This window comes from Triturus cristatus, chromosome 9 (genome assembly GCF_964204655.1).
Source record: "Triturus cristatus chromosome 9, aTriCri1.1, whole genome shotgun sequence".
In the NCBI taxonomy this organism is placed as follows: Eukaryota; Metazoa; Chordata; class Amphibia; order Caudata; family Salamandridae; genus Triturus; species Triturus cristatus.
This window is the reverse complement of record NC_140592.1, coordinates 1214225167-1214251156: the sequence shown is the minus strand read 5'-3', so window position 1 is coordinate 1214251156 and position 25990 is coordinate 1214225167. Positions and strand designations below refer to the sequence as shown.

Below are 25990 nucleotides of genomic sequence, written 5' to 3'. Positions count from 1 at the left end.
GGGTTTTGTGAGCCCCCCTGAATCTAATTCTATACTCCTCAGTGGTGAATCCAAATCCCTCAATCAGAGCTTTCTTCATGAGGTCATAGGATCCTGCTTCTGGCCCAGAGAGAGTCAGAAGCCTGTCCCTGCAGTTACCAGAGAACAGTTCCCACAGGAGTGCCCCCCAGAGAGGTTTCTTTACTTTCCTGATATCACAAGCCCTCTCAAAGGCTGTGAACCATTTGGTGATATCATCACCTTCCTCAAATTTAGGGACAATCCCTTTGGGGATTTTAAGGTCAGAAGTTTCCTCCCTATCCTTGTTTTTATTATTGCTGCCACCATTGATGGGTGCTAAACCCATCTCTCTCCTTTCCTTTTCTAGAGCCAGGAGCCTGGACTCTAGATCTATTCTTTTGGCCAGCCTCATAAGGCTGTCCTCTTCACTGGGGGGACCCCCAGTGTTGTCTCTGGGACCAGAGCCACCTGTGTGGTCTCTAGGTGCCCAGATGCTATGTCTTGAGTTGGAGGGTATGGGTGCCATCTCCTCCCTAGGGAATAGTATGGGGAGGTTGCTGTCCTCCTCCCCTGTTTCCCTTTCCTCATCTGACTGGCCATCACCATGTTCAGATGGGTGGTCTTTAGCATACTCAGCCAGGAGCTCCTGGAGCCCTTGTTTGGTTGGATGCTGACCCATTTGTAAATTTTTGAGTTTACATAAGGACCTCAATTCCTTGAAAGACAAGTGTAAGTAAGGTGTGAGGTCGAGCTCCTCCACCAGGTCCATGTTATTATTATCACTAATAGCTGGGTTTGTTTGAGACATTCTAACCTGACAGTTCTAACCCTCTACCCTGACTATAGTGACTTTTATTTTTCTAAAATTCTAATGGGACTTAAGCAAGGCCCTAGCAAGACTTTTAGTAATTTTGGAAAAACCAATCAGAATTCTAAAGGCAATTTTTAAGAGTTCTGTCGTGTGATCAGATGGTAACCAAGTAGTCCAACAAATGCAAGTTTGTATCCCACCGCTGATCCACCAATGTGAGAAAGTGGCTCTGTATATACTGTTCCCTAATAGGTACAGGGTGTACAGAGTCCACAGTCCCCCAGAGGCTGATAGAGGTCAAAGTTAGGTATGACCTTACTCTCAAAAAGTGGTAGCTTGGTCGAGCAGTAAGGCAGTACCAGAGGACAGTGTAAAGCATTTATTGTACACACTCAGTCAGCAAATGGTTTCACACACTCAATAACTGAACTCTAGGCCAATGATTTGTATATATAAAATATATGCTTGTTTTATTTTTAGAACCACAAAGGGGGTAAAAATATACTTTCTCAGAATGAGAGGTTGAATATAAATACTTTTGTTTCAAGCAATAAATTTGTGTAAACAGTCACAGTTGGTTGCAATAAACAATCCTATTTCCTAAACATACAATGCATTGAGCTCAATGGTAAATTCAGGTTATTTGTGATAAATTACTTTTTAGATTACTTTTGGAATTCCAGGTCTGGATCCTAGAACCAGCCTGGGGTCAGTATTCAGAATCAAGTGATGAAAGTCGACTTAATAACTGTAATGATTTTTAAATAATATTTAGCTATTTCAAAAGTTAGCACTTAGAAAATATTTCACAGAAAACATTCAATGGATCTCTATGGCAAGAAATTCAAATTGCAGGTAGAGTACTTTATCGTTACTTTAGTAATCCAGGACTGGGTGCCTAGACCCAGGACTGGGGTCCTTATCAAAAGCAGGTAAGTAATTTCGTTTGCAGAAATGGTACGATTTTAAAAGAATATTTCAAATTTGCAAAAGTAGACACTTAGAAGAAATTTCACAGAAAAGCAGACAATGGTTTCCTATGGGAGAAAAATGAGTTAGAAGTAAGTATAGTTGTGAACACTTTTCAGAGTCAGGGCTGGGCACCAAGATCCAGCACTGGGAGCTCACCTAAGAGCAGGTGAGTAAATTCGTTTTTGTCACTTGGCTGATTTTTAGTGAATATTTGCAGTTTTGAAAAGTTCACACTTAGAAGATTTTTCAAGAAAAAGCCAGTCAATGTTACCCTATGAGAAAAATGAAGTTAGCGGTTTAAGGGTAAGTACTCGACTGGCAGAGTTGAAATTCCGGGCATAGACTCAGGGGTCCCCCAGTGTCAGGTAGGTACAGTTGGTTCACCCTCAGCGGTTTCAGGACGGCCGGGTGCAGAGTGAGTTAGGCCCAATGTTATCCTATGAGGGATAGGGGGGCCTTGGTTGGTGGCTGCTGTCTGGCAAGCCACGCGTCTGTGGGAGCTGGGCTCCTGGTCACTTACTCAGGGCAAGTGGGGAAGTAAGTTAGTGTAGAGAGTGCACTGCCAGGGCCACTCGGGCGGCTGGGTGCAGGGTGCTTTTGAGCCTTCGGGCGCTCAATGGAAGTCAATGGGAATGTTCCGGTTTGGAAAAAGGCTGCAGGCTCGGGGACGAGGATGTTTCCGGTGCCACCACCACTTCGAGGGGTAAGTTGGGTAGTTGTAGGTTAGGTGGGTACCCCGGGATTGGGCACAGGGGGCCGCAGGGCGCCGGGTGCAGGGGTGCCTTTTGACGTCGGGAATCTTACCCTCTGGTTGATCGCGGCTGGGGTGGCACTCGGTTCTGAGGCTGCAGGCTTCGTCCAGGATGTCGAGGGGGGTCCTTGGGTGCCGGACTCGGGGTCTCAGTCGCCGTGGGGTCGTCCTCAGGGTCTTTGTCCACTCCGGCACTGGCCAGGCTTGGCTGGTGCAGAGTGTGTTGGGTCCGCGGTTCCGGGCTGCTGCCAGGAGTTAGGAATAGGTTTCTCGAGTAGAGCCTCTACTCATGGGAGTCCCAGGGAATCAGAGGTCAAAGGTAGCCAGGTCCTCCGGGGTTTTTGAGGTTGCTGGCCACAAGAGATGCCGCGCTGGAGCAGGAGCAGGTTCGAGGGTCGACAGGCCGGTAGGGCTGGGGCCAAAGCAGTTGGTGTCTTCCTCTTTTTAGCAGCTGCAGGGCAGGTCTTTTTTCTTCTTGCTCTTCTTGTAGGTTTCTATCTGGAATCTGGGGAAGGAAGGTTCAGGGGGCCCCTAAATACTAGATTTAGGGGCGTTACAGGTAGGTGAAGGCCAGGGACCAATGGGTCCTTGTCCTGGGGTGGGTACACCCCCTATCCTGCCTCTCTCCTGTGGGAGGGGGGCAGTAGCCTAATCCTGATAGGGTAGGGCCTCCCATCTTCAAGATGGCGAGAGCCCGGAGATGTGCTTCACCTCGCCTCCCCCACCTGAGGGGTGGGGTGGGCAGGCTGGCACATCCCCTGTCCTTGTATGGGGTTTCCGGCCAAGCTTCCTGCCAGAGTGGGGGGTTGCAGTGGCCTGGGGAAACTCCAACTGGCGGCATGCCTTTGAAGCTTCCCTTTGCTCATCCTGGGGGAGGAGATTTCTCACCTCACCCAGGATGTGCATTGTTGCAGGCCCGGGAGAGCAGGGGCTCTCCCACCCAGGGGTCCAGCAACGTGTCTGCTGTGTGGCAGCCTGGGCAGCCTCAGAGCAGACGTGGATTGTAGGTTAGCTGTAAGGGGGCATCTCTAAGATGCCCTCTGGGGTGCTTAGTACATTAAATCCCACACTGGCATCAGTGTGGGTTTAATGTGCTGAGAAGTTTGATACCAAACTTCCCAGTCTTCAGTGTTGCCCTTATGGTGCTGTGGAGTTCGTGTTTGACGAGCTCTCAGCACCATGTACTTGTAAAAGGCAGCACTGTACTTACAGTGCCCAGGAATGGACCTGGGTACTGTAGGGGCACAGGGCTCCTGCTCCTGTGCCCACACCATAGGCATAAGGCACCCAGCCAGAGGGGTGGCTGACATATGCCTTGGCAGTATAGGTAATGGGCATGGCACACAGAGATGTGTGCCATGTCGACTCTTTGTTTTGTCCTGCACCCAGACACTCAGCCTGCAAAGGCAGTGTGTGTGTGTAAGGGTACAGGGCCTCTAAGGGTGGCACAATGAGTGCTGCAGCCCTTAGAGGCCTTCCCTGGTCACAAGGCCCTGGGTACCTAGGGTACCATTTACCAGGGGCTGACATGTGGCCAGGGTTTGCCAATTGGGAGTTTGTGTGTTTTAAGGAAGGAACATAGGCCCTGGGCACCTGATTGGCAGGAGCCCAGGGCACAACAAGGGAAAGTGCATCAGCTATTAGGCAAAAAAAAAAAGGGGGGGGTTACTGCAACAGAAACCCACTTTCTCACACCAGTCGCCCCTCTCCTGCTGCTCCTTTTATGGGGTCACCCGGGGTCTCAGCCCAGGGTGGGAAGGGGTTCTGCCTATCCCCCTCCAATCAGCACACTTCATCCTGGCTCTCTTCTCTGCATCTTTTTTTTTCTCTGATTACATGTGTGCGCGCGTTCGTGTATGCGCGTGTGTGTGCGTGCGTGAGCCTATCTGATTGTGTTTCTGGATCTGTATTTGTGTGTGTGTGTGCGCGCGCATGTGTGGGTCTATGAGTGTCTCTGATGGCGTGTCTGCGAGTGTGTCTGCGTCTGCGAGTGCGTCTGCGAGTGTGTCTGCGTCTGCGAGTGTGTCTGCGAATGTCTGCGAGTGTGTCTGCGACGGCGGCGTCTGCGACGGCGTCTGCATAAGTACTTGTGTATCTGTGTATTTCTTGGTGTATAAATGTGTACAAATAAATACATATGGAGTTCTTTGTATATAGGATGTGTCTAAGTTGGTAGGTGGTGTATTTTTGCGAGTGTATGTATGTATGTGTATGCGTCACTGTGCCAATGTAGACGTGCGAATACAACAAGCTTTTTGATGTGAGGCGTTTCCGTGAAGTTATATTTTTGCATCCAGAAGCACTGGAGGACTGCTCTCAAGGAGGGTGATTTTTGCAAGAATTATATCCTCAAAGAAGCTGTGCATTTTGGTCTTTCCTGAACCAAATTCATTACTTCAGAGGCTTTTTTAATTGACTGATCTTTCATCTGGTTTTGTGGACAACATGAGACGAATAGGGCATCAGCCATGGCAACCAGCTTGAATATGAAGCCTTTGACAATTGCTGGTTGGTTTCTTTTCAGCACGTGTTTTTTTTTTTTTTTTTAAAGAAGTGCTGCATTAAGGAAGACATTTCATTGATTATTCTTCACAGCTTTTGTTGCGTCTCCCCATCACCAAGAAGCTTATGAATTTGTATAGATGATTTTGCCCACCCCCTACATTTTGATGATGCACCTCATAAATTTAAAGACTGCTCAGGGCAATTTGTAATGGCATATTTTACCATCACATAGATTCTTGTGGACCTATTGTCAAAACATTTTTTTTTTTTTTAAATCTATAAATTTTATTATTTGAAATCTACACAACATATACTTCCAATGGGTGCACCACACTCAACAGAATATACTCATGTGACTTGTCCTTTTGGCACAGGCCTAGTGTGCACAAAGGTTTTAAAAGTGCGAACAACATGACATGACTGTCATGTATTTATTTACCTTTCCAAGATGGCAGATGTTCGCCTATCTAAGAGTGCTGAATAAAAATTAATACAATGTGTGCAGAAGTGCAGAAAGCTGTAGCCTGGCAGCAAATTGCAGCTTTCATACCTCACAAAGAAGAAAAAATTAAAACAAATGGAGGGGGGTGGAGGAGCAATGGTGGATCGGGTGGGAAGAGGATGTAAATGGCACTGATCAATGTGAACAGTAGATGTTTGGCCAGGCAAGGAAGAGCGAGGGTTAAAAACATCTGCCGTGAGGAGCAACTCAGACAGTGGGAGGGGGAATTCAAAGGTGGAAGCAGTACATAAGTGAGAGAGCAACAATATACCTTCTTCTCACGGACTGCTAGAAGAACAAGCATTGAAAATGCAATAGGTCTCGCCTTTGATTAAGTTAAAGCTATTTGCTTTGCTAATGGTATTGTATAGCAAAGCAAATGGCTTTAACTTAAAGGCGAGACCTATTGCATGTTTAATGCTTGTTCTTATTGACACCACAGATTATTTTAGCATTTTTTTTATTCCTGAAACTTTTTTCATTTTCTTGTTTTCTATGGTAAATAAGTAGTAAGTCAGAAAACTAAATTTAAATAATTTGGCATTGTACCCTGAATAGTGTATCAGTTGATTTTTTTTTTTTACTTGGTGGCTAAAGTTCACATTTTTGTTAAACTAGTATATCTTCCAAGTTCAGTTTTATCTTCGTTATTCCCTTTATGGTGGATTGTTTACCTTTTAATTTGTTGGTGCTATAGGGGAAGTGCATTTCAGAAGAGGTTGCGAGATCGCGAGAAAGAAATGGAAGCAGATGAGCGGGACAGGAAACGGGAGAAAGAAGAACATGAGGAAATCAGGCAACGACTTTTAGCTGAAGGACACCCAGACCCAGATGCTGAGCTGCAAAGAGTATGTAATTGGCAGTTTTGTTTGCTGAATGGTGGTGACCTACTTACTGCACCATTGTGCAGATAGTCTGAATTCTTTTGCTTGATTACTGACTGTCACTAAAGCGTCTTTAATACTCTTAATACTTGCTGTCTCCTTCACAGCTGGTGCTAACACCCACATAGTGGCAGAAGTGGAAAAAAGCCTCTCCTGTCAATGTTTTAATTTACATTTCTTGAGTGAAAGGGCTTTATTTGAATGAGACAATTCAGACTTGGAACTGCCTATCATGCTGCTTACGTGTTTTTTTTTTTTTGCAGCCTTAATCTTTTCTAGATTCAGATTCTTTGCATGTTTCTGCCATCTAGTGGTTAAGTCTGGAACTGGCTCAAATTGTGCTTTTTTAGGTCGAGGGACCGTCCGGTCTGCCGAAGGCAGAACCGGAAGTCCGGAGATCTTATGGTTCTTAGAGTGGCTATTTAGCCCGCCTCTCTTTTTGCCTCTCCTCGATTGGCTGGCTTCCTAAACGGAGGCCAGCCATTGGAGGAGAGAGCTGTCCCTCCAAATAGGCTCCGTCTTTTTCAGATTCGGGGGCGTGTTCCGTGCTCTTCTTTCCACTTTTTAGCCACGCCCTTTTTTAGGTGTCTTTTTCTCTCCTCCAGCCAATGACAAGAGGAGAGAAAAGAAACACGCCCCCGAATCTGAAACCGCCGCTGCGTTTCTCTGACGCATTTCTGCTTCACCTCGGAGAAAGGCAGTGGTTTTAATGGCGTCCTCTCCCCCTGCTCTCGGCTCCCGTGTTCGGCACATATCTTGTTTAATCCATTTGCATGTAGTCAGGCTGAACCGCTGCCCCAGGGATGAATGAGGTCTGGCTGATGTCTGAAACCTGAGCCCCACTCAGCCTGGCATTGAGGGAGGAAGGCTTTGCCGCTACCTGTGCGTGACTCGCTCCTGTGCTGGCAGCATGGACCGGGCTGTGTGGGTCCCCCTGCTGCTGCTTGCCTGCCTCCAGCTACCGGGCACCGGTTCCGTCCCTAAAGGTAACGTAACCTGGGCAATGAACCTGAGATATAGAAAGCGTATAATACTAGTGTTGCAACCTGTTTCCACTGTCTCCCTTGTTTTGCGTACATGGGATCTAAAGCCCACAGTGAGAAAGCCATTTGCCCAGGATCACACAGTGCATAGCCTGGATTACAACCCATGTAAACTGGTTCTACATCGATCTGTTAGACAATTTGCTTTGACCTACTCGCGCGCTACGAATGATTGTTTTAGTGTTTTATAGAGAACGATGTACCCTTAGCGGTTTTTAGCTGCTATAGGAGTAAAGTAAATGATTTACGTTATTTATTTTGCATAGAGCTAAACAGGGCTGGAAGACGTGTCAAAGCACTTTCTGGGTGTGGCAGCGCCGAGAGAACAAATACACGGATACATATTTTGAGGTGAATGCGTATATCTTCCTTGGTTGCAGAGTAATTTATTTGAGCAAAACATATTTCGACCAGTAAGTTTCCAACAAACGACATTATTATCTGCAATCTCTAGAGAGGGGCCTGTAACTTTAACTCCTGAGGAGGAGAGAGCGACACCTGGTTCCTGCATGCGGTGCCCACTGGTTCCTGCAGTTGTGCATTCCATCCCTTCACTTCTGCACCCAGGCTCCCTGCTTCTCAGCATCCTGCGCCCCTCCCCCCACATCACTGTGTTCGAGGTGTCTAACTCAGTCCTTGGTCCCTGCATGGGGGCCCCAGTGGTCCCTGCAGCTGTGCATCCCGTCCCTTATCTTATGCAACCCCGGCTCCCTGCTTCTCAGCGTTCTCACACACACACACTCTGCTTTCGAGCTGTTCAACTCGGTCCTTGCTCCCTGCATGGGGTGCCCACTGGTTCCTGCAGCACCCCTGCACTTTGCAAACACGCCCTCTGGTCCTGTTTGCTTCCCCCTCCCACTGACTTGGTTTCGAGGTGTCCCCACCGTCTCTTGGTCCTTGCATGTGGTGCCCACTGGTTCCGGCAGCATTGAACCCCTGCCCTCTTCACCCACGCCTCCTGGTTCCTCTGCCGCCTGTTACCCCTCCGGTCCTGCTTGTTTCCGCTTCTAGCTCCCCGTTTTTGATGTGATCTAGTCCTTGCTCCCTGCATGGGGTGCCCACTGGTTCCTGCAGCATTGAACCCCTGCCCCCACTTCTCCTGGTCCTTCCTGCTCTCCCTCCCTTGTTTTCGAGGTGCCCTGCTCGCCCCCCCCTCCACCTGCACTTCCGAAGGGGCTGAGTCCACCCCTCCCCCTCGGCCAGTTGGCCGGTGCCCCGAGGCTGGCTTGGCTGCACTCGGAGGGGGTGGGGCGGTGTGTGCCTTCCAGCGCCCTCCGGATCCCTGGACTGCGGGTCTCACTCACGTGTTGTCTGTCTCCGGGAAGGGGGTGGCGGTGGCTCCCGAAGGATGGGGGCCAGGGGGTGTGTCTGTGGACGACTAGGATTTGGGGGTGAGTACCGGGATCCCCCGCTGGTGTCATTTAACCAAAAAGACTCTGATTACAGGATGTTTTAAAGGCTGAACCGGGGAGTCCCTCTACCCTTTAAACGTATTTTAGAAATCTCTGGTTAGTAAATAACAGCCCTTTACATTGTCCGTCCGCTGGCTAAGAGGGTTGGAAGAACTTCAAACAAACAAATCTGAGCATTTGGCGTTATATGGTCTGTAAAGCTTGCGTGATCTGTCTTCACCAAAATGCATCACGATCTGCAACAAAATAATCACGTAACCCCTCCCCCCACACTCTGGGATTTTTGTATTCGAACTGCTTTTTTGTTAATTGCGTACTGTGAGAAAGTGGGTTTCTGTTGCAGTAACCCCCCCTTTTTTTGCCTAATAGCTGATGCACTTTTCCTTGTTGTGCCCTGGGCTCCTGCCAATCAGGTGCCCAGGGCCTATGTTCCTTCCTTAAAACACACAAACTCCCAATTGGCAAACCCTGGCCACATGTCAGCCCCTGGTAAATGGTACACTAGGTACCCAGGGCCTTGTGACCAGGGAAGGCCCCTAAGGGCTGCAGCACTCATTGTGCCACCCTTAGAGGCCCTGTACCCTTACACACACACACTGCCTTTGCAGGCTGAGTGTCTGGGTGCAGGACAAAACAAAGAGTCGACATGGCACACATCTCTGTGTGCCATGCCCATTACCTATACTGCCAAGGCATATGTCAGCCACCCCTCTGGCTGGGTGCCTTATGCCTATGGTGTGGGCACAGGAGCAGGAGCCCTGTGCCCCTACAGTACCCAGGTCCATTCCTGGGCACTGTAAGTACAGTGCTGCCTTTTACAAGTACATGGTGCTGAGAGCTCGTCAAACACGAACTCCACAGCACCATAAGGGCAACACTGAAGACTGGGAAGTTTGGTATCAAACTTCTCAGCACATTAAACCCACACTGATGCCAGTGTGGGATTTAATGTACTAAGCACCCCAGAGGGCATCTTGGAGATACCCCCTTACAGCTAACCTACAATCCACGTCTGCTCTGAGGCTGCCCAGGCTGCCACACAGCAGACACGTTGCTGGACCCCTGGGTGGGAGAGCCCCTGCTCTCCCGGGCCTGCAACAATGCACATCCTGGGTGAGGTGAGAAATCTCCTCCCCCAGGATGAGCAAAGGGAAGCTTCAAAGGCATGCCGCCAGTTGGAGTTTCCCCAGGCCACTGCAACCCCCCACTCTGGCAGGAAGCTTGGCCGGAAACCCCATACAAGGACAGGGGATGTGCCAGCCTGCCCACCCCACCCCTCAGGTGGGGGAGGCGAGGTGAAGCACATCTCCGGGCTCTCGCCATCTTGAAGATGGGAGGCCCTACCCTATCAGGATTAGGCTACTGCCCTCCTCCCACAGGAGAGAGGCAGGATAGGGGGTGTACCCACCCCAGGACAAGGACCCATTGGTCCCTGGCCTTCACCTACCTGTAACGCCCCTAAATCTAGTATTTAGGGGCCCCCTGAACCTTCCTTCCCCAGATTCCAGATAGAAACCTACAAGAAGAGCAAGAAGAAAAAAGACCTGCCCTGCAGCTGCTAAAAAGAGGAAGACACCAACTGCTTTGGCCCCAGCCCTACCGGCCTGTCGACCCTCGAACCTGCTCCTGCTCCAGCGCGGCATCTCTTGTGGCCAGCAACCTCAAAAACCCCGGAGGACCTGGCTACCTTTGACCTCTGATTCCCTGGGACTCCCATGAGTAGAGGCTCTACTCGAGAAACCTATTCCTAACTCCTGGCAGCAGCCCGGAACCGCGGACCCAACACACTCTGCACCAGCCAAGCCTGGCCAGTGCCGGAGTGGACAAAGACCCTGAGGACGACCCCACGGCGACTGTGACCCCGAGTCCGGCACCCAAGGACCCCCCTCGACATCCTGGACGAAGCCTGCAGCCTCAGAACCGAGTGCCACCCCAGCCGCGATCAACCAGAGGGTAAGATTCCCGACGTCAAAAGGCACCCCTGCACCCGGCGCCCTGCGGCCCCCTGTGCCCAATCCCGGGGTACCCACCTAACCTACAACTACCCAACTTACCCCTCGAAGTGGTGGTGGCACCGGAAACATCCTCGTCCCCGAGCCTGCAGCCTTTTTCCAAACCGGAACATTCCCATTGACTTCCATTGAGCGCCCGAAGGCTCAAAAGCACCCTGCACCCAGCCGCCCGAGTGGCCCTGGCAGTGCACTCTCTACACTAACTTACTTCCCCACTTGCCCTGAGTAAGTGACCAGGAGCCCAGCTCCCACAGACGCGTGGCTTGCCAGACAGCAGCCACCAACCAAGGCCCCCCTATCCCTCATAGGATAACATTGGGCCTAACTCACTCTGCACCCGGCCGTCCTGAAACCGCTGAGGGTGAACCAACTGTACCTACCTGACACTGGGGGACCCCTGAGTCTATGCCCGGAATTTCAACTCTGCCAGTCGAGTACTTACCCTTAAACCGCTAACTTTATTTTCCTCATAGGGTAACATTGACTGGCTTTTTCTTGAAAAATCTTCTAAGTGTGAACTTTTCAAAACTGCAAATATTCACTAAAAATCAGCCAAGTGACAAAAACGAATTTACTCACCTGCTCTTAGGTGAGCTCCCAGTGCTGGATCTTGGTGCCCAGCCCTGACTCTGAAAAGTGTCCACAACTGTACTTACCTCTAACTCATTTTTCTTCCATAGGAAACCATTGTCTGCTTTTCTGTGAAATTTCTTCTAAGTGTCTATTTTTGCAAAATTGAAATATTCTTTTAAAATCGTACCATTTCTGCAAACGAAATTACTTACCTGTTTCTGATAAGGACCCCAGTCCTGGGTCTAGGTACCCAGTCCTGGATTACTAAAGTAACGATAAAGTACTCTACCTGCAATTTGAATTTCTTGCCATAGAGATCCATTGAATGTTTTCTTTGAAATATTTTCTAAGTGCTAACTTTTGAAATAGCTAAATATTATTTAAAAATCATTACAGTTATTAAGTCGACTTTCATCACTTGATTCTGAGTACTGACCCAGAGCTGGATCTAGGAGCCAGACCTGGAATTTCAAAAGTAATCTGAAAAGTAATTTATTACAAGATAACCTGAATTTACCATTGAGCTCAATGCATTGTTATGTTTAGGAAATAGGATTGTTTATTGCAACCAACTGTGACTGTTTACACAAATTTATTGCCTAAGACAAAAGTATTTATATTCAACCTCTCATTCTGAGAAAGTATTTTTACTCCCTTTGTGGTTCTAAAAATAAAACAAGCATATATTTTATATATATAAATCATTGGCCTAGAGTTCAGTTATTGAGTGTGTGAGACCATTTGCTGACTGAGTGTGTACAATAAATGCTTTACACTGTCCTCTGGTACTGCCTTACTGCTCGACCAAGCTACCACTTTTGAGAGTAAGGTCATACCTAACTTTGACCTCTATCAGCCTCTGTGGGACTGTGGACTCTGTACACCCTGTACCTATTAGGGAACAGTATATACAGAGCCACTTTCTCACACGTACCACCTTCATCATAGGGAGTCGCAAGGTTTTCTTTGGTTGTACTATTTGTTGCCATATTTTTGCAGTCGGTGTTGGTAGCTCTATTTTGAATGCTGTGTTAGTTATTGACTGTCTGTCGCCTATAATACAGAAACAGTGTTTCCCTCACCCCCTAATGCATGTGTGTATGTGGCTCTGTGTATTTATGTGTGGCTCTGTAAGTGTGTGTGGGAGGCTCTATGTATGTGTGTGCCTCTGTGTGGGTGGCTCTGTGGGTGGCTTTTTGTAGGTGGCCCTATGCGTGGGTGGGTCTGTCTGTCTGTGGGTAACTGTGTGTGTGTGTGTGTAGGTTGCTCTGTGTGGGTGGCTTTGTGTGGGTGGCTCTGTGGTTGGGTGCAAATGCAATAGGTCTTGCATTTGAGAGATTAAGCTATTGACATTGTAAATAACAATACTGTTTCTTTAAATGTTTAAAAAACAAAAACAATGTCATGAGCAATGCCAATAGCTCTAACTTTAACAATGCCGAGACCATTGCATTGTAAATGCTTGTTTTTTTCTTTTTAGGTCTCGGCTAGCTTTGCTGCGCAGCTCGCTCGGCGAGATCTAATGAGATTTAATGATTTTGAGGAGTTTCAGTAAAGGGCTTTAAGCCTCGCCCCTCTTTTCCATTGGCTAGCGTCACTGTTTATGCTAAACGGTGGCCAGCCATTGGAAAAGAGCTTTGGATGTTGCCTGTGGCTTTTTCAGACGGCCCACTTGGACGGGCTCGCCTGCTTTCCGTGCGTCGCAAAAGGTTTCTTATCTTTATGGGGCCATGTGTTTCAAACACATGGCCCCATAAAGACAAGAGATCCGGCTGCAGCGCGGTCCTCCTTTCAGTGTTTGTTAGTGCCTCATATTGTCGATGCGTGTGTTGCCAGCGCTGTCAGTGTGCGTTGCAGTAGGTGCTCTACGTTGTAGTGTTAGCGTTGTGCACGTGTTGCCCTGCTGTGTGTATCTTGGGGCCATAGATTTAGTAGTTCTTCTGGATGTCGTTGCCGGTGCTGTGTGTTTATACTAGCAGCTGGCTCCCTCCTCGCTTGTTTTTCAAGTATTGAGTTTCCTGCTGGAGGGTGCGCGTGTTTTCGATGCAGGAGGACAGCACGTCACGGGGAGTTTAAAGGTGGAGTGCTGCGAGAGCCCGCAGAGACTGGACATTCTTTGGTAACCGAGAACAGCTTGCGGGTCTCGTGACTCTGCCGGGCCGATGACGTGTCTTCTACGTGGGGGGCTAAGCTGTAGGAATAGTGGAGTTTCTGCAAGGAAGGGGTGATCCTTGCACCGACGGTCTGTAGCGTGATGTCACAGCTGGGGTCCTCCTTTCACTTTCGCGCTTGTTGTAGGATGATGGGGGGGGGGGGGGGGGGTGCTGTAGAACCTGCTCTGTCTGGTTCTATTTCTATACTCTGAGATCTGAAGAAGGTGGTATGCTTGTGGTGGTGGTGGTGGGGGGAGGGGGGGGCGGTTGTGCAAGGCCAGCGGTTATTTCGATGTTTTCAGGATGTGAGGCCACTGCTGAATCAGGAGATAGTGAGTAGGAACAATGCAAAAACAGGAGGGGGCTGCTAGAGAGAAGATGACTCGAGGCTTGTGATGGGGGCGCTCAAGGGGAGCGTGTTGAAGGCCCAAAAGAGGATACGGCGCATCAGTGCTTAATTTGAGCCGGTGGTTGCTGCTAGGACCCACCGGCATGCCTTTTTGGGGACTGGCACTTCTTTTTCATCTTCAGACTGATCCAGATCAGGAGAGAGAGAAACATGAAAGGAAGAAAGGAGGAAGAGAAAGACGGAATAACAGTCACAGAAGCAGGGAGGAAGAAGAACCTGCAGGAGTGAAGAAAAGGGAGGGAGGCCCGGCGTGGAATCAAAACTTCACAGCCTTGGTATTGGGCACCCCGGACTTTGACAACGCCAGGCGTCTGTTTATGAGCAAACCTTTGGGTGCTGCAAGAGCCCGCAGAGACTGGACATTCTTTGGTAACCGAGAACAGCTTGCGGGTCTCGTGACTCTGCCGGGCCGATGACGTGTCTTCTATGTGGGGGGCTAAGCTGTAGGAACAGTGGAGTTTCTGCAAGGGAAGGGTGATCTTTGCACCGACGGTGGTCTGTTGCGTGACATCACAGCTGGTGTCCTCCTTTCACTTTTGCGCTTGTTGTAGGATGAAGGGGGGAGGGGGGTAGAACCTGCTTGGTCTGGTTCTATTTCCATACTGTGAGATCTGAAGAAGGTGGTATGTGCGCAGTATTCCTTGTAGCAGTGTGGTGTGTACAAAGGCATTCCTTGGATTGTTTGCAGACTGGCGAGGAGGCTGCGGAAAACAATGGCCAGATTCTTATCCAGTTACTTTTCATGTTGCCAGGAAGGAAGCTGGTTTTGTTCGAAAAGTTACAAAGAGAATAGCTGGATTATGGCGCTGGGCTGGTCTTCGCTTGATTTCTGTAGAAAGGCCATTTGTGAGCCTCTCACTGAGGTTAAAACCTACTGCTCCCAGAACAGTGTCTTTACTAGTGTTAATACTTAATTTGACCATATTGCGCGTTCTGAGCGTTTATAGTAATGTTCTCAAAGTATCTTGCAAAATTATGCTTCAGGCAATTTTTGTCCTCAAATTCTAAGCAACACGTCTGTTCACAACTGCTGATTCTCTTTTCCCCCTTTAAAGTTGACTCGCCACCACTTCTGGGTCCCGGTGCCACTACACCTGCTGCACCATGGAAAGCCCCGCCCCTGATACATGTATATAAGTTTGCGGGTCTCCTGTAGCAAATACCGCACCCAGGACGTGGCTCGCGCACTTAAAGGTCATGGGTGCCTGGGTCTGTCTGCTGATTGGCACAGTGTGAGGAAGTGGCTCTGTATATACTGTTCCCAAATACGTACAGTGAACTCTAGGCCAATGGTGTGTATAAAAAATATATGGTTGTTTTATTTTAGAACCAACAATAGGTATTAAAATATTCTTTCTCATAATGAGAGGCTTTAGTTAAATACTTTTGCAATATGCAATTGACTTTTGTAGGTAATAGTTACAGGTTATTGCAATAGGCAACACAATTTCAAACACAATAATACATTGAGCTCAATGTGAATTTTAAGTTATTTGCAATAGATTACTTTCAGGATTACTTTTCTAATTCCAGGACTGGATCCTAGATTCAGTCCTGGGACAGGTCTTGGAAACAAGTGAGTAAAATCGTTTGTGACTGTTGTGATTTTTAGGCAATATTTTGCTATTTTAAAAGTTGACACTTCGATGAAATTTCATAGAAAAACAGTCAATAATTCCCTATGGGAGAAGTTGCAGGTAAAGTAGGTTCTCGTTACTTTTGTAATCCAGGGCTGGGCTCCTAGGCTCAGTACTGGGACCTCTATCTAAAACCGGTAAGTAACTACGTTTTCACAGTTTGTACGATTTTTAAACAATATTTGCAGTTTGCAAAAATCGACACTTGGAAGAAAGTTCACAGAAAAACAGTCAATGATTTCCTATGGAAGAAAATTGGGTTAGTGGTAAGTTCGGTTGTAAGTACTTTTCAGGGTCAGTGCTGGGCACCAAGATCCAGCACTGGGATCTCTCCTAATAGCAGGTGAGTATTTCCGTTTTCGTTACTCCGGTGATTTTAGGTGAATATTTTAAGTTTTAGAAACTCCACACTTAGAAGAAATTCCAGAAGAACCCAGTCTATGTTACCCTATGGAAGAAAATTGGGTTATCGACTTTTGGGTAAGTACTCGTCTCCCAGAGTTAAGGTTCTGGGCACAGACTCTGGGGTCTCCCAGGGTCTGGTTGGTACAGTTGTTACACCCTCAGCGGCACTGGGGCGGCCGGGTGCAAAGAGTTAGGCCCAATGTTAACCTATGGGAGGCAGGGGTGCCTTGGTTGGTGGCTGCTGACTAGCAGGCCACGCGACTGTGGGAGCTGGCCTCCTGGTCACTTGCTCAGGGCAAATGGGGAAGTAGGTAGGAGTAGAGGTTACACTGCCAGGGCCACTCGGGCGGCTGGGTGCAGGGTTCTTTTGAGCCTTTAAGCGCTCAATGGATTGCAATGGAAAAGCTCAAGGACGAGCAAAGGCTGCAAGAGATTCTTCAGGTGTGACCACCACTTTGAGAGGTAAGTTGGGTAGTTGGAGGATAGGTAGGTACCCAGGAGTTGGGCACAGGGGGCCGCAGGGTGCAGGGGTGCCTTTTGATGTTGGGAAATCTTACCCTCTATGGATCGCGGTTGGCGGGCTCCCTGGTTCTGAGGCTGCAGGCGTCAGGAGCGTCGAGGTGGGTCCTTGGGTGCCGGATTCGGGGTCCCAGTCGCCTGGGGGACGTCCTCTGGGTCTTTGTCCACTCCCGCACAGGCCAGGCTTGGCGGGTGCAGTGTGTGCAGGGTTCGCGGTTCCTGGCTGGTGCCACGGGTCAGTTATTTGCTTTGAGCAGTGCCACTTCTCTTGGGAGTCCCAGATGCTCAGATTCACAAGGTAGCCAGGTCCTCCGGGGTTTGCGAGGTTGCTGGCCACGGGAGATGCCGGGATTTAGCACAAGCAGGTTCTAGGGTCGACAGGCTGGTAGGGCTGGGGCCAAAGCAATCGGTGTCTTCCTCTTGTTAGCTGCACGGCAGGTCTTCTTTCTTCCTGATCTTCTTTGCTGTTTCGGAATCTAAGGAAGGTTGGTTCAGGGTGCCCCTAATACTAAATTTAGGGGCGTTACAGGTAGGTAAAGGGCAGGGACCACTGTGTCCCTGCCCTGGGGTGGGTACACCTCCTATCCTGCCACCCTCCTGTTGGAGGGGGGCAGTGGCCTAGTACTGATTGGGCAGGGCTCCCCATCTTCAAGATGGCGATAGCCCAGGGATGTGCTTCACCTCGCCTCCCCCACCTGAGGGGTGGGGTTGGCAGAGGCAGGCACACCCCCAGTCCTTCCTTGGTGTTTCCGGCCAGTCTTCCCATAAGAGAGGGGGTTTAGAACCGGTAGGGGACAGTTGCTGGGTACAGCAAGTGGCCTGGAGAAGCTCACAAAAGCGGCATGCCTTTTGAAGCTTCCCCTGCCCATCCTGGGGGAGGAGACCTAGCACCTCGCCCAGGAGAGTGGATGGCTCTCTACCCAGGGGTCCAGCAACATGTCTGCTGTGTGGCAGCCTAGGCAGTCTCTCAGACCAGACGTTGATTGTAGCTTAGGTTCAGGGGGCATCTCTAAGATGCCCTCTGTCGTGCATTGTACATTAAATCCCACACTGGCATCAGTCTGGGTTTACTATGCTACGAAGTTTGATACCAAACTTCAGTCTTCAGTGTAGCCATCATGGTGCTGTGGAGTTCGTGTTGATGACCTCCAGCACCATATACTCTTAATGGCAGCACTGCACTTACAGTGCCCAGGAATGGACCTGGGTACTGTACGGGCACAGGGCTCATGCACCTGTGCCCACACCTCTGGCATAGGGCACCCAGCTAGAGGGATGATTGAAGTATGCCAGGGCAGTGTGTGTTGTGGACATGGCACACAGGGATGTGTGCCATGTCGACTCTTTGTTCTGCACCCAGACACACAGCCTGCAAAGGCAGTGTGTGCGTCGGGGTACAGGGCCTCTAAGGGTGGAACAATAAGTGCTGCAGTCCTTAGGGGGCTTCTCAGGTTACAGTCCCTTGGGTACCATTTATCAGGGGTTGACATGTGGCCAGATATGCCAATTGGGTTTAGGCTTCAATCCATTTTTAGGGAAGGAACACAGGCCCTGGGTACCTGATTGGCAGGAGCCCACGGCACACTCAGTCAAAGCACATCAGCAAATCAGCAAAAAGTGGGGGCATACCATGCAGGAAAAAGGGCACTTTCTCACAGAACCACGTCTACCCTGATGTAGATGACTAGGTTGTAAAGGCGAAGTCAAGACAAAAATGTCAGACATCCAGACAGTGATCACAACCCTCCAGAAACTGGGATTCTCCATAAACCTCAGTCATTGGCCAATCCAGAAAAGGAGATTTTCCTAGGAGCACGACTAAGCTCCAAGATATAACGGGCGTACCCAACACAAAAGAGGGTTCAAGCAATCATAGCGGACTCTCTTCTACCAGAAGGGTCAGTCTCCAACAGTAAGGACAGTCCTGAAACTGATTGGCATGATTGCATCAATTATCCTTCTCATTAGACATGCACAGGTTCGAGGCATGTGGGCTGCTGAATTCATATCTGTGCATAGATCGCCGCCTAGTGTTGGGTCCGGATGTTTGCACGTTGTTGTCCTGGAAGAGTCTTCGAAGTATCCTTGGATAGGTGTCTCCTCCCCTGGACTACAGTGCGCATGGGCATCCTCTCCATCCTCAGATTGTTTTTTTCCGCCATTGGGTTCGGATGTGCTATCTTAGCTCAAGTTAGGAAAAAATTTTGTCGAGGCCACAAGGCCTTTAGTTCGCGTCGGTACTGTTTATCGATCGGTTTTCGAAACTTTCAGCACCGACTTTGTTCGCATTTACCTGTCCATCAACTACTTCGACGATGGAATCGAGGACGCCATTCAAAAGGTGTCCGGTATGTAATGCGAAGTACCCACACATCGACGTCCATCCGGTGTGCAACAAATGCCTTTCGCCGGACCACGACGAGTCGACATGTATGGCCTGTGCCCGGTTCCGTTCAAAGAAGACTCTGCGGAATCGTCGAGCGGCGCGGCTCGAAGCGCAGCACGCGGCACCGGCCCCAGCTGACATCTTCGACGCGGACGACGTCGAAGAAGTAGAAGTCTTACCCTCCAGTCCCGTTTCCGACCAAGAACCCGGATCGGACGAGGCCGACGAGTCACTCTTCCACAGAGGTGAAGACGACACCGAGGTAGGAGACGACGAGGAGGCCTTAGGGGCCGAAGAGAGTAGCTCCGATGATGAACAAGGCCTACCTGTTCAAACTGAGAATTCACCAGTGCCACAGACTATGGCTCCGGTCGAGGGATCGCCTTCGGGCCTTACCCGAGACCTATCACGCAGTCCTTCGGCCCCGCCCTCGGGCCCGGCCTCGGACGTTCAGCGGCAGCCATTACCGCTTAAGCCAGCTGGTTTCCCTTCCACGAAACCGAAAGCTGCTCAGGTTCCTACGAAACCGAAACTGAAAGTGGCGCTAGTCGGATCGAGGCCTTCAACACCTTCGACGCCGGCGCACCGTGTCGGCACCGACCGCACCAAGGGGGACTTCGGTGCCGAACTCGAGACGGGCGACATGGGAGTCGACAAACGGAAGAAGGCCATCGGCGCCGAAAAACCTGCTCAGTTACCGGCGTCGACGCCACCGACACCGAGGGCCGTCCCGCCTGCTACGCCTCGCAGCACTCCCTCGACGACACCGAAACCTTACGTGTCGAAGACGTCGACGGTGATCTCCGCACCTCGGCTCGATGCACCACGGGCGCAGAAGATATCTGCAGCCGCCTCGACGACCCTGGCGGGGGCCACGACCTCTAAGGCGCCCCGAGTACGGCCTGGCGCAATGCCAGGCTGCAAAACCAAGACTGCCCTCCAGGACCAGTCGGGTTCGATCGATCCAGCGGTTTCGTCGGTGCCGACCAGCATTACCTTCGGCTTGCCTCCATCCACAATCCCGAAGGCGTTTCAACTCAGGACACAGGCCACCAAAACTGCGGTTACGCCTGTCGAGCCGTCTCCGTCACGCGTCATCGACGCCGACACTGGCAGGATGATTCTCCACGACCGAAGGATAACTTCGGAACCGCCATTGGAACCTTTCAGGATCCCGCTAAAAAGGAAGCTGCCTGTGGACACAGAACCTCTCCTGTATGAACCCTTTCATTCACCCTACCAGGATCCACACCGGGCCTCCCCCACACGCTCCGACACGGATGCATTGGAGGACTACATGGGTGAACAAGTCCCCTACCATGTGGACACGGACCCTGATGACCAGCAGGACCCTGACCAAACTTGGGGCGACCCTGCAGACCCCAGTGCACCTCTTGATGCACAGGACCCACAACTATATGGGGCAAAAACGTCACCCACAGAGGATACTGCGGCGTTCAACGCTCTGATTGAACGGGCGGCGAACAACCATGATGTACAGCTTCACTCTGATATCATCGAAGATGACTTTCTAATGGACACCTTTGCATCCTCAGAAAGACATGTAAAAACTCTGCCAATGTTGAAGGGGGTCCTTAAGCCAGCCACTGACATTTTCAGGGAACCCACCAGGGCACGAGTGATAAACCCCAGGATCGATAAGAAATACAGATCAGCACCTGGAGATCCTACTTACATCAGAGGACAATTACCACTCGACTCCATCGTTGTGGCGAATGCCCGCAAGAGGGCACACTCGCAGACAACGGGTGACGCTCCTCCCCCGGACAAGGAGTCCAAGGTGCTGGAGACCTCCGGCAAGCGAGTTGCCGCACAAGCTGCAAGCATATGGCGCATAGCTAACACTCAAGCGCTCCTCGCTCGCTACGATAGGGCGCACTATGACACAATGGAGCAACTCCTTCAACACCTCCCTGACCCCTACAAAGAAGGTGCAGAAATCCTTATCAGAGAGGGACAGCTACTCACAAATGCTGCCATCAAATGTGCACTAGACGCTGCTGACACGGCTGCCAGGGCCATCAACACTAGCGTCATCCTACGACGTCACGCCTGGCTACGTATCTCAGGATTCAAGCCTGAGGTACAAAACAATATCCTTAATCAGCCCGTCAACCCCGACTTTTTGTTCGGGCCTGAGGTTGACGCCACCCTCGAAGATAAAAAAGGACACGGACACTGCAAAGTCCATGGGCGCCCTACAAACTCAGTCCTTTCGGAGCGGCTCCTTTCGTCGCCCCGGAAACAAGGGAGCAGGCAGAGGACAGGGGTCACAACAAACATATAACAAGGGTAATACGCAGACCACCTACGATAAGAACACCCGAGGTGGCTATCGTGGCTCCAGTACCAAGGGCAGAGGACGTGGCTACGGCAACACCAGGTCCTCCCCCAAGAACAAGCAGTGACGCCCTCTCCCTTCCTCCCGACCACATAACACCTGTCGGGGGAAGGCTACAACGGTTCCTGTCCACGTGGAACTCCATCACCACGGACAGGTGGGTCAAAGATATTATAAAATACGGTTACTGTCTGGAGTTAACTTCCACTCCACCCACAATACCACCAAGAAACCGTCCTATGTCCTCAGAGCACTTGACGCTCTTACAGCAAGAGGTAGAAAGTATGCTTCTAAAAGGCGCTATCGAGGTCGTACCCGTCCACGAGCGGGGCACGGGGGTTTACTCCCTCTACTTCTTAATTCCAAAAAAGGACGGGTCGCTCAGGCCTATATTAGACCTGAGACCCCTGAACCAGTACATTCTTTCGGAGCACTTTCACATGCTCACTCTACAGCAAGTCCTTCCGCTCCTCCAGCAGGGAGACTTCCTAGCATCACTGGACCTCAAGGATGCGTATTTTCACATACCCATCCACCCCTCACACAAAAAATACCTCAGGTTCACTGTTCAGGGGCAGCACTATCAGTTCAAAGTCCTTCCCTTCGGCGTGACAACAGCGCCCAGGGTTTTCACAAAGTGCCTAGCTACGGTGGCGGCACATTTACGGAGACAGCACATACACGTCTACCCCTACTTAGACGACTGGCTCGTTCAAGCGAGATCAGCCCAGCAATGTGCAAGCCACGTGTCCCGTACCATTCACCTTCTTCACAGTCTGTGATTCTCACTAAATTACCCAAAGTCTCATCTCCAGCCCGCACACGTACAACAGTACCTAGGTGCGACTATAGACACTCTGGCGGCCACAGCTCAGCCAAATTTAGTGAGGATCAACGGCATACAAGCGCTGATCTCCAAGTTCAGACCCAACCACTCGCTTCCAGCGCGAGTGTTTATGCAGTTGATAGGCATGATGGCCTCCTGCATCTTCATAGTCCCGCACGCGAGATTACATATGCGCCCACTTCAGGAGTGCCTAGCACGTCAGTGGAATCAGGCTCAAGGACAGTTGAAAGACCTAGTGTTGGTGAGCGGTCGGGCATACAACTCTCTGCATTGGTGGAATCCACAAAACCTTTGCAAGGGCCGACCGTTCCAAGAGCCTGTTCCACAAATAGTACTGACAGCGGACGCGTCTCTCCAGGGATGGGGAGCTCATGTACTCCACTACACAGTGCAGGGACTATGGACGACACAACAGAGGAAGATGCACATCAACCTTCTGGAACTGATGGCAATCTTCCTGGCCATGAAGGCTTTCAAAGTACATCTGTGCAACAAGGTCGTGTTGATCCGGACGGACAACATGACCGCAATGTACTACATACAGAAGCAGGGAGGGACACACTCTCCACAGTTGTCTCATCTGGCTCAGAGCATGTGGAAGTGGGCCATTCAGAGGAACATGTTCCTCATGGCGGAACACCTCCCCGGCAAGGACAACCAGATGGCGGATCTGCTCAGCAGACACAGCCACCAGATGCACGAGTGGGAGTTACACCCATCGGTACTCCAACCGTACTTCCAGCAGTGGGGTCACCCAGAAATAGACCTATTCGCGACAAGCGAAAACGCAAAATGCCAAAGCTTCGCCGCCAGATTCCCACACCCGCAGTCGCAGGGCAATGCGATATGGATGAACTGGTCCGGCAAATTTGCGTACGCTTTTCCCCCAGCACCGTTGATACCGCTGGTGGCTCGCAAACTCCGACAACACTCCCTGACACTCGTCCTAGTTGCTCCCACGTGGGCACGCCAGCCGTGGTACACCACCTTCCTCGAACTTTCCGTGGTACCGCATCAAAGGCTGCGGATCAAACCCGCGCATTTGACGCAGAACCATGGAGAGGTTCAGCACCCAGATCCGCAACAGCTGAACCTGGCGATCTGGCTCCTGAAGTCCTAGAGTTTGGCTATCTCAATCTGCCACCTGACTGTATGGACATCATCAAGGAGGCCAGGAGACCCACTACAAGAGCTTGCTATGCAGCCAAATGGAAACGGTTCGTCATTTATTGCGGTAATAATGACATTAACCCGCTGGACGCATCCATCCACAACATCATATGTTACCTCTTACACCTATACCGATGCAATCTGGCGTACACCTCTATACGTGTCCATTTGACCGCAATATCAGCCTATCTGCAAACCAGGCAGCACCTCTCTCTCTTCAGAGTGCCTGCCATCAAAGCATTCTTGGAAGGACTCAAACGAGTCATTCCACCTAGTCACCCACCGGCTCCAATGTGGAACCTCAACTTGGTCCTCACACGCCTGATGGGTCCACCCTTTGAACCTCTACACTCATGCGAGATTCAATTCCTTACCTGGAAAGTAGCCTTCCTGGTAGCGATCACTTCCCTAAGAAGAGTTAGTGAACTCCAGGCACTAACCGTTCAAGAGCCATTTATTCAGGTTCACGCCAACAGGGTCGTACTACGTACCAACCCCAAATTCATGCCCAAGGTAATATCGCAGTTCCACATGAACCAGACTATTGAACTGCCCGTTTTCTTCCAAAACCCACAAACTGTTGCAGAGAGGGCATTACATACACTAGATGTACGGAGGGCCCTCATGTACTACATCGACAGGACTAAACCCTTCAGGAAGACAAAACAACTGTTCGTTGCCTTTGCCCCACACCACAAAGGTAACGCCATCTCCAAAGCAGGGATAGCCAGATGGATAGTTAAGTGTATTCAAATCTGTTATCAAAAGGCAAAACGCACATTAACTATTCCACCACGAGCCCACTCAACACGCAAGTTGGGGGCTTCCATGGCCTTCCTAGGAAATATTCCCCTGCATGATATATGCAGAGCAGCCACATGGTCCACTACACACACATTTACAAAACACTATTGCGTAGATGTGCAGTCAAAACAGCAGGCAGCTGTAGGACAGGCTGTTCTCAAAACACTTTTTCAGACCGCTGCAGCTGGCACGGGTAGCCGCCGCCAATAGAGGGCACTGCTATGTATTCTATGCACAGATATGAATTCAGCAGCCCACATGCCTCGAACTGAATATGCTACTTACCAGTATGCATCTGTTCTTGGCATGTAGGGCTGCTGACATTCATATCGCCCTCCCTCCTCCCCGGCGCCTGTCGCAGCTGCAGCTCTCAGAATTATTGCAAGCATGGTCATCGCTTTCTGTATCTACTCCATCACTGCCACAATGGCGAAAAACAATCTGAGGATGGAGAGGATGCCCATGCGCACTGTAGTCCAGGGGAGGAGTCACCTATCCAAGGATACTTCGAAGACTCTTCCAGGACAACAACGTGCAAACATCCGGACCCAACACTAGGCGGCGATCTATGCACAGATATGAATGTCAGCAGCCCTACATGCCAAGAACAGATGCATACTGGTAAGTAGCATATTCATTACACATGCACCCATTGCAAACATGGCTATTCAACAGCTGATTACAAACCACCGGGAGTTGGGAGGATGTAGTGATTGTAACAGAAAAGGTACTGAAGGGACAGTGGTGGGCATCCAAGAATATAATCATAGGGAGACCTTTCAAAGCAACAACTCCCTCAGTGACCATCACAACCGATATGTTGCACAAGGGGTGGGTAGTGCATCAGGAAACGTAAAAATTCCGGGTCAGTGGAGCAACTTTGTCCATAAAACACATCAACTTCCTAGAGATGATGACTGTGTTGATTGCACTGAAAGCTTTTCAAGTGCACATTACAGGAAAGACTACTAATTCAGACGGACAATACAACTGTTTTACTTGAACAAGCAAGGAATAGAAAAACATTTGTAGAGCGCATGGCTACCCGGAGGAACAAAGTCGTTCACCCTAAGCTAACTAGCTCAAGAGATATGGTAATGGGCAATACCATGGACGATCACCCTTCAAACAATTAATCTACCAGTGAAGGACAACAGAGGCAGATCGACTCGGTAGACAGAACAGCACCTCACATGAATGGAAGATAAAACAAAGAGCCTAAACAAGATCTTCAAGCTCTGGGGGAATGCCAACAATAGACCTATTCGCAACACTAGGTAACAGAAAATGCCAACTCTTCCAGGTTTCAAGACCACCAGTCAGAAGGGAATGTTACTAAATTGGCCAGGTAGATTTTCCTGGCTTTTCCCCCCGATCCCTTTATTAGAGTACTTGAAAAAGCCAGTTAACCGAGAATGAACTTAATCCTCATAGCCCCTCAATGTGCTAGACAAACCTGGTACCCAAACCTACTTGAGCTGTCCATAGGACAGATAAAGATCAAGGAAGAACAAGACTATCTCACACTGCAAAAAGGACAAGTGTTCCACCCGGAACCAGCAACTCAGTCTAGCAGCCTGGGACCTGAATTTGGACACCTAAACTTACCCCAAAGTACAATGGAGGCAACAAAACCAACAGCAAGACAATGCTACGCAGTGAAATGGAGATGGTATCTCTTGTGGGGCATAGGCAACAATGTTCTAGACTCGATGTCTACACAGGAAACAGTACTAATATACCTCACTCAGTTACTAGACTGTGCATTTAACTATGTCTTTCAAGGTGTATCTTGCTGCTATTGTGGCTTACAATAGGAAAGCATCATGTAAG

The 25990-nt window shown here is 49.9% G+C and overlaps 1 protein-coding gene across 16 annotated transcripts in view; it reads left to right on the top strand.

The window, feature by feature from the left end:
* Positions 1–25990, top strand: part of RBM25 (RNA binding motif protein 25) — a 341694-nt gene that overhangs the window by 284573 nt on the left and 31131 nt on the right. For all 16 annotated transcript variants that reach the window (XM_085627262.1, XM_085627263.1, XM_085627259.1 and 13 more), the window contains one exon: positions 6239–6389. In XM_085627262.1, the coding sequence (XP_085483388.1) occupies positions 6239–6389 (151 nt within the window). The remainder of the gene's footprint in view (positions 1–6238; positions 6390–25990) is intronic.